At 42.3% G+C, this 12,741-nt stretch overlaps 1 protein-coding gene across 2 annotated transcripts in view; it reads left to right on the top strand.

The window, feature by feature from the left end:
• LOC139415969 (phosphofurin acidic cluster sorting protein 1-like) overlaps nucleotides 1-12,741 on the top strand; it is an 89,480-nt gene that overhangs the window by 70,558 nt on the left and 6,181 nt on the right. The window contains exons 9-21 of one of the 2 annotated variants that reach the window (XM_071164170.1): nucleotides 1,770-1,930; nucleotides 2,927-3,026; nucleotides 3,655-3,726; nucleotides 4,050-4,171; nucleotides 4,358-4,505; nucleotides 7,332-7,436; nucleotides 7,531-7,637; nucleotides 8,051-8,205; nucleotides 8,329-8,439; nucleotides 8,546-8,648; nucleotides 8,751-8,793; nucleotides 8,948-8,990; nucleotides 11,128-11,269. In XM_071164170.1, coding sequence (XP_071020271.1) covers nucleotides 1,770-1,930; nucleotides 2,927-3,026; nucleotides 3,655-3,726; nucleotides 4,050-4,171; nucleotides 4,358-4,505; nucleotides 7,332-7,436; nucleotides 7,531-7,637; nucleotides 8,051-8,205; nucleotides 8,329-8,439; nucleotides 8,546-8,648; nucleotides 8,751-8,793; nucleotides 8,948-8,990; nucleotides 11,128-11,269 — 1,412 coding nt within the window. The remainder of the gene's footprint in view (nucleotides 1-1,769; nucleotides 1,931-2,926; nucleotides 3,027-3,654; nucleotides 3,727-4,049; nucleotides 4,172-4,357; nucleotides 4,506-7,331; nucleotides 7,437-7,530; nucleotides 7,638-8,050; nucleotides 8,206-8,328; nucleotides 8,440-8,545; nucleotides 8,649-8,750; nucleotides 8,794-8,947; nucleotides 8,991-11,127; nucleotides 11,270-12,741) is intronic. The other variant, XM_071164171.1, reaches the window with a different exon arrangement.

Genomic DNA, 12,741 nt, shown 5'->3' with positions numbered 1-12,741 from the left:
TCTGTGTGTCTCTCTCTTGCTCTCTCCTATCTATCTCTCTCTGTCTGTCTCTATCTCTCTCTCTGTCTCTCTCTCTCCTATCTCTCTCTCTGTGTGTGTCTCTCTCGCTCTCTCCTATCTATCTCTCTGTCTGTCTGTCTCTCTCTCTCTCTCCTATCTCTCTCTCTCTGTGTCTCTCTCACTCTCTCCTATCTATCTCTGTCTGTCTGTCTCTCTCTGTGTCTCTCTCCTATCTCTCTCTCTCTGTGTGTCTCTCTCTCGCTCTCGTGTACTATGTACTATGCAGTGTACTATGCTGTGTACTATGTACTATGCAGTGTACTATGTACTATACGGTGTACTATGTACTATGCAGTGTACTATGCTGTGTACTATGTACTATGCAGTGTACTATGTACTATGCAGTGTACTGTGCTGTGTACTATGCGGTGTACTATGTACTATGCAGTGTGCAATGCGGTGTACTGTACAGTGTACTATGCGGTGTATTATGCGGTGTACTATGTACTATGCAGTGTGCAATGTGGTGTACTATATACTATGTGGTGTACTATGCAGTGTGCTATGCGATGTTCTATGCAGTGTACTATGTACTATGCGGTGTACTATGCCATGTATTATGCAGTGTACTATGCGGAGTACTATGTGCTATGCGGTGTACTATGTACTATGCAGTGTAATATGCGGTGTACTATGCAGTGTACTATGTGCTATGCAGTGTACTATGTGCTATGCGGTGTACTATGTACTATGCAGTGTAATATGCGGTGTACTATGCAGTGTACTATGTGCTATGCAGTGTACCATGTACTATGCGGTGTACTATGTGATATGCTGTGTACTATGCAGTGTAATATGTGCTATGCAGTGTACTATGTGCTATGCAGTGTACTTTGCGGTGTACTATGTACTATGCAGTGTGCTATGCTGTGTACCATGCGGTGTACTATGCAGTGTACTATGCAGTGTACTATGTACTATGCAGTGTACTATGCTGTGTACTATGTACTATGCAGTGTACTATGCTGTGTACTATGTACTATGCTGTGTACTATGTACTATGCTGTGTACTATGTACTATGCAGTGTACTATGCTGTGTACTATGTACTATGCAGTGTACTATGCTGTGTACTATGTACTATGCTGTGTACTATGTACTATGCAGTGTACTATGCTGTGTATTATGTACTATGCAGTGTACTATGCTGTGTACTATGTACTATGCTGTGTACTATGTACTATGCAGTGTACTATGCTGTGTACTATGCAGTGTACTATGTACTATGCAGTGTACTATGCAGTGTACTATGCTGTGTACTATGTACTATGCTGTGTACTATGTACTATGCAGTGTACTATGCTGTGTACTATGCGGTGTGCTTTGCAGTGCTGGAGATGTGGTAGCACAACTGAGAGCCGTGTGTGTGTGTGTGTGTGTGTGTGTGTGTGTGTGTGTGTGTGTGTGTGTGTGTGTGTGTGTGTGTGTGTGTGTGTGTGTGTGTGTGTGTGTGTGTATTTGATCACTGCTAATGCCTCTGTGTTTGTGTGTGTGTATCATCCATGTATTTGATCACTGCTAATGCCCCTGTGCGTGTGTGTGTGTGTGTGTGTGTGTGTGTGTGTGTGTGTATCCATGTATTTGATCACTGCTAATGTGTGTGTGTGTGTTTGATCACTGCTAATGCCCCTGTGTGTTTATGTGTGTATCCATGTATTTGATCACTGCTAATGCCCGTGTGTGTGTGCGTGTGCGTGTGTGTGTGTGCAGGTGGGTTTTGGTCTGGAGCATGTCTCTAGAGAACAGATCCAGGAAGTGGAGGAGGATTTAGATGAGTTGTATGACAGTCTGGAGATGTACAACCCCTCTGACAGCGGACCAGAGATGGAGGAGACGGACAGCATCCTCAGCACACCCAAACCTAAACTCAGGTAGCTGTTATGGTGCCACACACAGCCAGAACCCGCAGTGCGTCTAACCCAAACAGTCAGCAACGTATATGTAAGAGGCCTATAGAGGAATCAACGCTCCTGAGTCTCTGTGTGAAGTATACATTCCCATATAAGGGACGTAGGAACAGAGAAAACAGGCACAAAGGAAGTGCAGTTACGGCCAGTTAGTACCTCAGTATGCTGCCCCATCTGCTGGTCAACAAATGACAGTACATTCTACTGTTATTGAGAATACTCTGGTATGATTATGAACACTGGTATGATTATGAACACTGGTATGATTATGAACACTGGTATGATTATGAACACTGGTATGATTATGAACACTGGTATGTTTATGAACTCTGGTATGATTATGAACACTGGTATGATTATGAACACTGGTATGTTTATGAACACTGGCATGTTTATGAACACTGGTATGATTATGAACACTGGTATGTTTATGAACACTGGTATGTTTATGAACACTGGTATGTTTATGAACACTGGTATGTTTATGAACACTGGTATGTTTATGAACACTGGTATGATTATGAACACTGGTATGTTTATGAACACTGGTATGTTTATGAACACTGGTATGTTTATGAACACTGGTATGTTTATGAACACTGGTATGTTTATGAACACTGGTATGTTTATGAACACTGGTATGATTATGAACACTGGTATGTTTATGAACACTGGTATGTTTATGAACACTGGTATGTTTATGAACACTGGTATGTTGATGAACACTTGTCATTCCTAAACATCCGATTCTCATCAGCTTATCAAGCCACTATTCCACTAATCAAATGAATAGATGGATGGTGAAATGGATTCATAATCTTCGGTTGAACTTGACTTTCGGTCTTGATCATTAGAACTTGATAGATTAGGGAACGGTGTATGTGATTGGTTTAAAAATGTGTCAGAAAAGTGTTTCAATCTGTGCTAACATGTATTGCTCCTCTGTGTGTGGCCATCCAGGCCGTTCTTTGAGGGAATGTCTCAGTCCAGCTCTCAGACAGAGATCACCAGTCTGAACAGCAGAGGGGGGAGCCTGGGACGTGACGCCTGCTTCAACCCTGTAAGTAAGATGGGGGGGAGGGAAGGAGAGAGGTGAGAGTGGGGGAGATAGAGCATCCGGGGGGTAGAGGGTGGAGAGAGCCAGGAAGGAAGAGAGGGAGGGAGGAGGGGAGAGAGAGAGAGAGGGAGGAGGGGAGAGAGAGATATGAGGGAAGAGAGAGGGAGATATGAGGGGAGAGAGGGGGGGAGGGAGATATGAGGGGAGAGTGAGAGTGGGGGAGATAGAGCGTCCGGGGGGTAGAGGGTGGAGAGAGCCAGGAAGGAATAGAGAGAGAGAGAGGGAGGGAGGGAGGAGGGGGAGAGAGGGAGGGAGGAGGGGGGAGAGGGAGGAGGGGAGAGAGAGAGGGAGGGGAGAGATAGGGATACAGGAGGGGAGAGAGAAAGAGAGGGAGGTAAGAGGAGAGAGAGGGAGGGAGGAGGGGGGAGACAGGAGGGGAGAGAGGGAGGGAGGAGGGGAGAGAGAGGGAGACAGGAGGGGAGAGAGGGAGGGAGGAGGGAAGAGAGAGGGAGGGAGGAAGGGAGAAACATCTTGTAGATGGGTTGTAAACAGAATGGAGACAGAGGAGAGAGACTGAAGGATTGAGATTCCCTGCAGGTGAGGTGTGACTGTGTTTCCCGTGTGTCTCCAGCAGGGGGAGCAGATGAAACACTCTCACAGTCGTAACCTGGAGGTAGAGGCCCTCTCCGAGACAGACACACTGGTGAGACACTCCAAATCAAATCAAAATGTATTGGTCGCGTACACAGATTTGCAGATGTTAAAGCAGGTGCTGTTGTTTCTAGTAGCGTGTCTCACAAACACGATACATGTACGGAAATAATCTGAACAAAACATCTAGAAATGCCAGAACGTAACAATCCAGAGTAGATATATTGGTGTGTGTGTGTGTGTGTGTGTGTGTGTGTGTGTGTGTGTGTGTGTGTGTGTGTGTGTGTGTGTGTGTGTGTGTGTGTGTGTGTGTGTGTGTGTGTGTTTAGTTGTAGAAGTCAACTCGAGCTAATGTGTGTTGTGTCGTGTGTGTAGGAGTTGAACGATCAAGAGATGTTTCCAGAGGGCCCCTGCATTAAGGTGTCGGTGGCTGAGAAACCCTGTACGCCCCTGAAGAGCAGTAAGAGTGAAGGAGGACAGACTATGCCCTCTCCCAGGTAACGAACACAAACAAGCACCAACACACTCACTTTTTCCATTTCCATTTTTCTCTAAGAGGCCAGGTAAAATATTTTCCATTTTTTTTCTCTAAGAGGCCAGGTAGAATATTTTCCATTTCATACTCCTCTGGGTAATGTTGCTACGGGCTACAGGTTGATTTGGAGTTGAAACATCTCCCTCAGGTTGGACGGCGGAGGCCACACCCCCAAACAGAAGAGACAGAGCAATACTCCTATGAAGGAGAGGCAGCTGTCTAAACCAATCAGTGAAGGGGCGAAGACCAACATCTCTGACAGCGAGAGGTCCCCCGAACTGGGACACAGATCACAGGTAACACACACACATTCTTAGACATATATGTTCATACTGGTATATGTAAACATTCATTGATGCTCTTCAAACATACACATGAAATTCTTACTTAGAGAATATCACACTCTCACATACTGTATGCACACACACACACACACGTCTTACTATACTTGTGAGGACTTTTTGGGGACCAACAATTGATTCTCGTTCAAAATCCTTTTTACCTAACCCATACCATAACCTTAACCTCAAAACCTAACCCTACCCTAACCCCTAAACCTAACCCTTACCCTAACCTTAACCCCTAAACCTAACCCTAACCTTAACCCCTAAACCTAATCCTTACCCTAACCCCTAAACCTAACCCCTAAACCTAACCCCTACCCTAACCTTAACCCCTAAACCTAATCCTTACCCTAACATTAACCCCTAAACCTAACCCTTACCTTAACCCCAAAACCTTACCCTAACCCCTAAACCTAAAGTAGCCTTTTTACAAGTGAGGACCAGACTTCTGGTTCTCACAAGTATAGTAACATATATACACACAAACACACACACAGCTCTTACAGCAAGGGGTCCTATAGTTCCAGTTGTCAGAACTAGTTTTAGGACGCCACAGCACATTATATAAAAAAAAACACAGCACATTATATAAAATAAAAAAATACAGCACATTATATAAATAAATAAAAACAGCACATTATATAAAAAACACAGCACATTATATTTAAAGAAAAAAACAGCACATTATATAAAAACCACAGCACATTATATAAAAAAAAAACAGCACATTATATTAAAAAAACAGCACATTATATAAAAAAAACACAGCACATTATATAAAAAAAACACAGCACATTATATAAAAAAAACACAGCACATTATATAAAAAAAACAGCACATTATATATATAAAAAAACACAGCACATTATATTTAAAGAAAAAAACAGCACATTATATAAAAACCACAGCACATTATATAAAAAAAACACAGCACATTATATTAAAAAAAACAGCACATTATATATATAAAAAAAACACAGCACATTATATAAAAAAACAGCACATTATATATATAAAAAACACAGCACATTATATTAAAAAAACAGCACATTATATAAAAAAAACACAGCACATTATATTAAAAAAACACAGCACATTATATAAAAAAACACAGCACATTATATTAAAAAAACACAGCACATTATATAAAAAAAACAGCACATTATATATATAAAAAAACACAGCACATTATATACAAAAAACACAGCACATTATATAAAAAAAACAGCACATTATATATATAAAAAAACACAGCACATTATATTTAAAGAAAAAAACAGCACATTATATAAAAACCACAGCACATTATATAAAAAAAACACAGCACATTATATTAAAAAAAACAGCACATTATATATATAAAAAAAACACAGCACATTATATAAAAAAACAGCACATTATATATATAAAAAACACAGCACATTATATTAAAAAAACAGCACATTATATAAAAAAAACACAGCACATTATATTAAAAAAACACAGCACATTATATAAAAAAACACAGCACATTATATTAAAAAAACACAGCACATTATATAAAAAAAACAGCACATTATATATATAAAAAAACACAGCACATTATATACAAAAAACACAGCACATTATATATATAAAAAAAACACAGCACATTATATAAAAAAAACAGCACATTATATATATAAAAAACACAGCACATTATATTAAAAAAACAGCACATTATATATATAAAAAAACACAGCACATTATATTAAAAAAACAGCACATTATATATATAAAAAAACACAGCACATTATATACAAAAAACACAGCACATTATATATATAAAAAAAACAGCACATTATATACAAAAAACACAGCACATGATATATATAAAAAAACACAGCACATTATATAAAAAAACAGCACATTATATACAAAAAACACAGCACATTATATATATAAAAAAACAGCACATTATATACAAAAAACACAGCACATTATATACAAAAAACACAGCACATTATATATATAAAAAAATACAGCACATTATATAAATAAATAAAACAGCACATTATATACAAAAAACACAGCACATTATATAAATAAATAAAAACAGCACATTATATAAAAAAAACCCTGCACATTATATTAAAAATACTGCACATTATATATAAAAAACACAGCACATGTATAAAACACAGCACATTAAATATAAAACACTGTACATTATATATAAAACACTGCACATTATATAAAAGACACAGCACATTATATATAAAACACTGCACATTATATAAAAGACACAGCACATTATATGTAACACCCTGCACATTATACGCCAAGAAACAAAGCTTGTCTCTCTCCCTCTTGATCTCTTCTTCAAGTCTGAATAAAGCACATAAATGTACCCATGACGACGTGAAGAAATTATGTATGTTTTTATGAGTCATCTAATAAGAAACTGTTCCACTTCATGTTTGTGTGGGTGTGTGTGTGGGTGCGTGCTGTGTGTGTGTGCGTCCTGTGTGTTTGTGGGTGCGTGCTGTGTGTTTGTGTGCGTGCTGTGTGTGTGGGTGGGTGCGTGCTGTGTGTTTGTGTGCGTGCTGTGTGTGTGGGTGCGTGCGTGCTGTGTGTTTGTGTGCGTGCTGTGTGTGGGTGCGTGCGCACGCGTGCTGTGCGTGTGGGTGCATGCTATGCGTGTGGGTGCGTGCTGTGTGTATGGGTGCGTGCTGTGCGTGTGGGTGCATGCTATGCGTGTGGGTGCGTGCTGTGTGTATGGGTGCGTGCTGTGTGTGTGGGTGCGTGCTGTGGGTGTAGGTCCTGAGGAAGGCGGTGTATGATCAGCTAAACCATGTCCTGCTGTCTGACTCTGCTCTTCCTGAGAGTCTCATCCTGGTCAATGGCACCGACTGGCAGGGCCAGGTAACAACTATGTAGAAGTGTGCATGTTGCAGCAGAACAAACGTGTATGTTGCCGCAGTTCCCTAAGTGTGTGTGGTGTGTGTGTGTGTTCCAGTACGTGGTAGAGCAGCTGCAGGTACAGAGGCACCCGGTGGTGTGTACGTGTTCAGGTGCTGAGATCCAGGCGGTGCTTTCTGCTGTCCTCACACGCATCCAGAAGTTGTGAGTCTCACACACACACACACGGACACACACACACAAAGTTGTGAGTCTGTCGGATCTAACACGTTTTGTATGATCTGTTAATCTGTCTGTCTATGAAATATTTAGACCTCAGAGCTCACAGTCACAGACAATATTCAGTTGATTCTCTTCGCTCATTTATTCCACTGTCGCTATCTTTGCTTTTCACTCCTTCCTGCATCCTTTCTTTTTATCCTATCTCTTTCCGCTTCTCTGCCCCCATCTCTCTCTCTTTATCTTCCTCTTTCTTTCCTGCTTCTCTCCCTCTCTTCTTCTTCTCTGTTTTCCTCTCTCTCCCTCCATCCCTCTGCACTCTGTATTGATGAAGTCCTGAGTTAAGGCTGTAAGACGTCAGTGATTATCTTTAACCATCTCCCCTCTCTCCCTCTCAGTTGTAACTGTAACTCGTCCATGCCCAGGCCAGTCAAGGTGGCAGTGGTGGGCAGTCAGAGCTACCTCAGTGCCATTCTGCAGTTCTTCGTCACCCAGCTGGCCAGCAAGACCTCTGATTGGCTCAGCCACCTGAGGTTCCTGGTGGTGCCCCTGGGTGAGACAAACAACATGGCCGTCGGTATCCATGATGACCGGCGTGGCGATGGGTTGTTGATGTATGAAAGAGTTGTTGTCGTCAGGCTGATCACTAAAATAGAACCCTCTCTCTCTCTCATAGGCTGTCATCCTGTTGCTAAGCACCTGGGTGCCCTAGACAACCGTTACAGCTCTGCATTCTTAGATGGGGCGTGGGGAGACGTGTTCATCCACTCTGAACCCCCACAGAAAGGTAAACACATACTGGATCTGGATACATAACGTTAGCACACAGGGCCTGACCTCTGACCAGTGACCTCTAACCCTTTGACCTGTCTTCCTGTTTCCCTGCACTGTAGTTCAGTTGGACGTGGCAGGTAGGATCTCTCAGTACATCAGTGGCGCCACAGTCACACACCAGCTGCCCATCGCTGAGGCCATGCTTACCTGTAAACACAGGACGTGAGTGGTAACACACACACACCTTGACCAGAAGATGGTATTTCATTCAAACCCATATAAAACATTCTCTCTCTCTCTCTCTCTCTCTCTCTCTCTCTCCAGGCACGATGAAGATTCCTACCAGAAGTTCATTCCCTTCATTGGGGTATGTGTACAAACCAAACGTCTAGTTCTCTCTGTGGCCTTTTCCATAGAGCTACCCTTGAGTTTCTATAGGAACTCTTCAGCTGATTTAAGGTGTTGGAATATGAGGTGTTTTTCCTGATGTTGCAGTAACAGGATGTTGTCATGTCTCTCAGGTGGTGAAGGTTGGTCTGATTGAGCATGGTCCATCCTCTACTGGTAGGTGGTTTAAAAAGCAATAAAGACATTCACTTTGTTACCTCTAAAGATATATCTTCCAAAAAGCATGCCTATTTTATGACATATACATTACTGGTCCAAAGTTTGAGAACACCTACTCATTCAAGGGTTTTTCTTTATTTTTACTATTTTCTACATTGTTGAATAAGAGTGAAGACATCAAAACTATGAAATAACACATATGGAATCATGTAGTAACCATAAAAGTGTTAAACAAATCTAAATATATTTGAGATTCTTCAAATAGCCACTCTTTGGCTTGATGACAGCTTTGCACACTCTTGGGATTTTCTCAACCAGCTTCATGAGGTAGTCCACCTGGAATGGATTTCAATTAACAGGTGTGCCTTCTTAAAAGTTAATTTGTGGAATTTCTTTCCTTTTTAATGCGTTTGAGCCAATCAGTTGTGTTGTGACAAGATCGGGGTGGTATACAGAACCAGTCCATATTATGGCAAGAACTGCTCAAATAAGCAAAGAGAAACAACAGTCCATCATTACTTTAAGACATGAAGGTCAGTCAATCCGGAAAATTTCAAGAACTTTGAAAGTTCCTTCAAGTGCAGTCACAAAAACCATCAAGCGCTATGATGAAACTGGCTCTCATGAGGACCGCCACAGGAATTGAAGACCCAGAGTTACCTCTGCTATGATGAAACTGGCTCTCATGAGGAACGCCACAGGAAAGGAAGACCCAGAGTTACCTCTGCTATGATGAAACTGACTCTCATGAGGACCACCACAGGAATGGAAGACCCAGAGTTACCTCTGCTATGATGAAACTGACTCTCATGAGGACCACCACAGGAAAGGAAGACCCAGAGTTACCTCTGCTATGATGAAACTGGCTCTCATGAGGACCGCCACAGGAATGGAAGACCCAGAGTTACCTCTGCTATGATGAAACTGGCTCTCATGAGGACCACCACAGGAAAGGAAGACCCAGAGTTACCTCTGCTATGATGAAACTGGCTCTCATGAGAACCGCCACAGGAATGGAAGACCCAGAGTTACCTCTGCTATGATGAAACTGACTCTCATGAGGACCGCCACAGGAAAGGAAGACCCAGAGTTACCTCTGCTATGATGAAACTGACTCTCATGAGGACCGCCACAGGAATGGAAGACCCAGAGTTACCTCTGCTTCAGAGGACAAGTTCATTAGAGTTACAAGCCTCAGAAATTGCAGCCCAAATAAATGCTACACAGAGATCAAGTAACAGACACATCTCAACATCAACTGTCCACAGGAGACAGCGTGAATCAGGCCTTCATGGTCGAATTGCTGCAAAGAAACCACTACTAAAGGACACCAATAAGAAGAAGAGACTTGCTTGGGCCAAGAAACACGGTCAATGGACGTTTGACGGTGGAAATTTGAGATTTTTGGTTCCAACCACTGTGAGACGTGGTGTGGTTGGATGATCTCTGCATGTGTATTTCCCACCATAAAGCATGGAGGAGGAGGTGTGGGGGTGCTTTGCTGGTGACACTGTGATTTATTTAGTATTAAAGGCACACTTAACCAGCATGGCTACCACAGCATTCTGCAGCGATACACCATCCCTTCTGGTTTGGGCTTAGTGGGCCTATGACTCAACACACCTCCAGTCTGTGTAAGAGCTATTTTACCAAGAAGGAGAGTGATGGAGTGCTGCATCAGATGACCTGGCCTCCACAATCACCGGACCTCAACCTAATTGAGATGGTTTGGGATGAGTTGGACCGCAGAGTGAAGGAAAAGCAGCCAACAAGTGCTCAGCATATGTGGGAAGTCCTTCAAGACTGTTGGGAAAGCATTCTAGGTGAAGCTGGTATGCTAGAATGCCAAGAGTGTGCAAAGCTGTCATCAAGACAAAGGGTGGCTATTTGAAGAATCTCAAATCTAAAATATATTTTGATTTTTTTTAACACTTTTTTTGGTTACTACATGATTCCATGTGTGTCATTTCATGGTGTTGATGTCTTCACTATTATTCTACAATGTAGAAAATAGTAAAAATAAAGAAAAACCCTTGAATGAGTAGGTGTTCTAAACCTTTTTACCGGTAGTGTATATATACTTATTTTGAAACAAATAATAACATTTATCTCACCGTCATCTATTCTTGCCTAGGAGACACAGAAGAGTGTGTGGCAGTGAGCCTTGCTGTTCCCTCTACGTCCCCTCCCTCCCACAGCTCTCCCGCTGGGCTGATCAAAGAGGCTGCCACTCCCCCCTCCTCTCCCTCCATGGGCAGTGTTCTGGCAGTACAGGGGTAGGTCTGCAACCCCTGGCATGGCTGTCGTCTTATATTTCTTATTAGAGGATCATTCCAGTTGCTACGTTTTCTCTTCTCTTTCTGGGCAATCATGAATGGATCATTTAAGTGCCAGAGAGTGTTTGGACACATATTTTATGTCTAAGTCCATGATAGGAACGCTAACCTATAGACAGTATACACTGTGGCCCCCAAGGACCTGACAGCGTTGCCTCTTCTCTGAGAGAGGGGAAAAAGAGAGAGAGGGATGGAGAGAGAGAGACAGAGTTAGAGAGAGAGCAAATCAAATGATATTTGTCACATACACATGGTTAGCAGATGTTAATGCTAGTGTAGCGAAATGCTTGTGCTTCTAGTTCCGACAATGCAGTAATAACCAACAAGTAATCTAGCTAACAATTCCAAAACTACTACCTTATAGACACAAGTGTAAGGGGATAAAGAATATGTACATAAAGATATATGAATGAGTGATGGTACAGAGCGGCATAGGCAAGATACAGTAGATGGTATTGAGTGCAGTATATACATATGAGATGAGTATGTAAACAAAGTGGCATAGTTAAAGTGGCTAGTGATACATGTATTACATAAAGATGCAGTAGATTATATAGAGTACAGTATATACATATACATATGAGATGAATAATGTAGGGTATGTAAACATTATATTAGGTAGCATTGTTTAAAGTGGCTAGTGATATATTTTACATCATTTCCCATCAATTCCCATTATTAAAGTGGCTGGAGTTGAGTCAGTGTGTTGGCAGCAGCCACTCAATGTTAGTGATGGCTGTTTAACAGTCTGATGGCCTTGAGATAGAAGCTGTTTTTCAGTCTCTCGGTCCCAGCTTTGATGCACCTGTACTGACCTCGCCTTCTGTATGATAGCGGGGTGAACAGGCAGTGGCTCGGGTGGTTGTTGTCCTTGATGATCTTTATGGCCTTCCTGTGACATCGGGTGGTGTAGGTGTCCTGGAGGGCAGGTAGTTTGCCCCCGGTGATGCGTTGTGCAGACCTCACTACCCTCTGGAGAGCCTTACGGTTGTGGGCGGAGCAGTTGCCGTACCAGGCGGTGATACAGCCCGACAGGATGCTCTCGATTGTGCATCTGTAGAAGTTTGTGAGTACTTTTGGTGACAAGCCAAATTTCTTCAGCCTCCTGAGGTTGAAGAGGCACTGCTGCGCCTTCTTCACGATGCTGTCTGTGTGAGTGGACCAATTCAGTTTGTCTGTGATGTGTACGCAGAGGAACTTAAAACTTACTACCCTCTCCACTACTGTTCCATCGATGTGGATAGGGGGGTGTTCCCTCTGCTGTTTCCTGAAGTCCACAATCATCTCCTTTGTTTTGTTGACGTTGAGTGTGAGGTTATTTTCCTGACACCACACTCCGAGGGCCCTCACCTCCTCCCTGTAGGCCGTCTCGTCGTTGTTGGTAATCAAGCCTACCACTGTTGTGTCGTCCG

Source organism: Oncorhynchus clarkii, chromosome 9, assembly GCF_045791955.1.
Source record: "Oncorhynchus clarkii lewisi isolate Uvic-CL-2024 chromosome 9, UVic_Ocla_1.0, whole genome shotgun sequence".
NCBI classification, from domain to species: domain Eukaryota; kingdom Metazoa; phylum Chordata; class Actinopteri; order Salmoniformes; family Salmonidae; genus Oncorhynchus; species Oncorhynchus clarkii.
The sequence above is the reverse complement of the archived record's forward strand: the minus strand, read 5'-3'. Positions and strand labels throughout refer to the sequence as shown.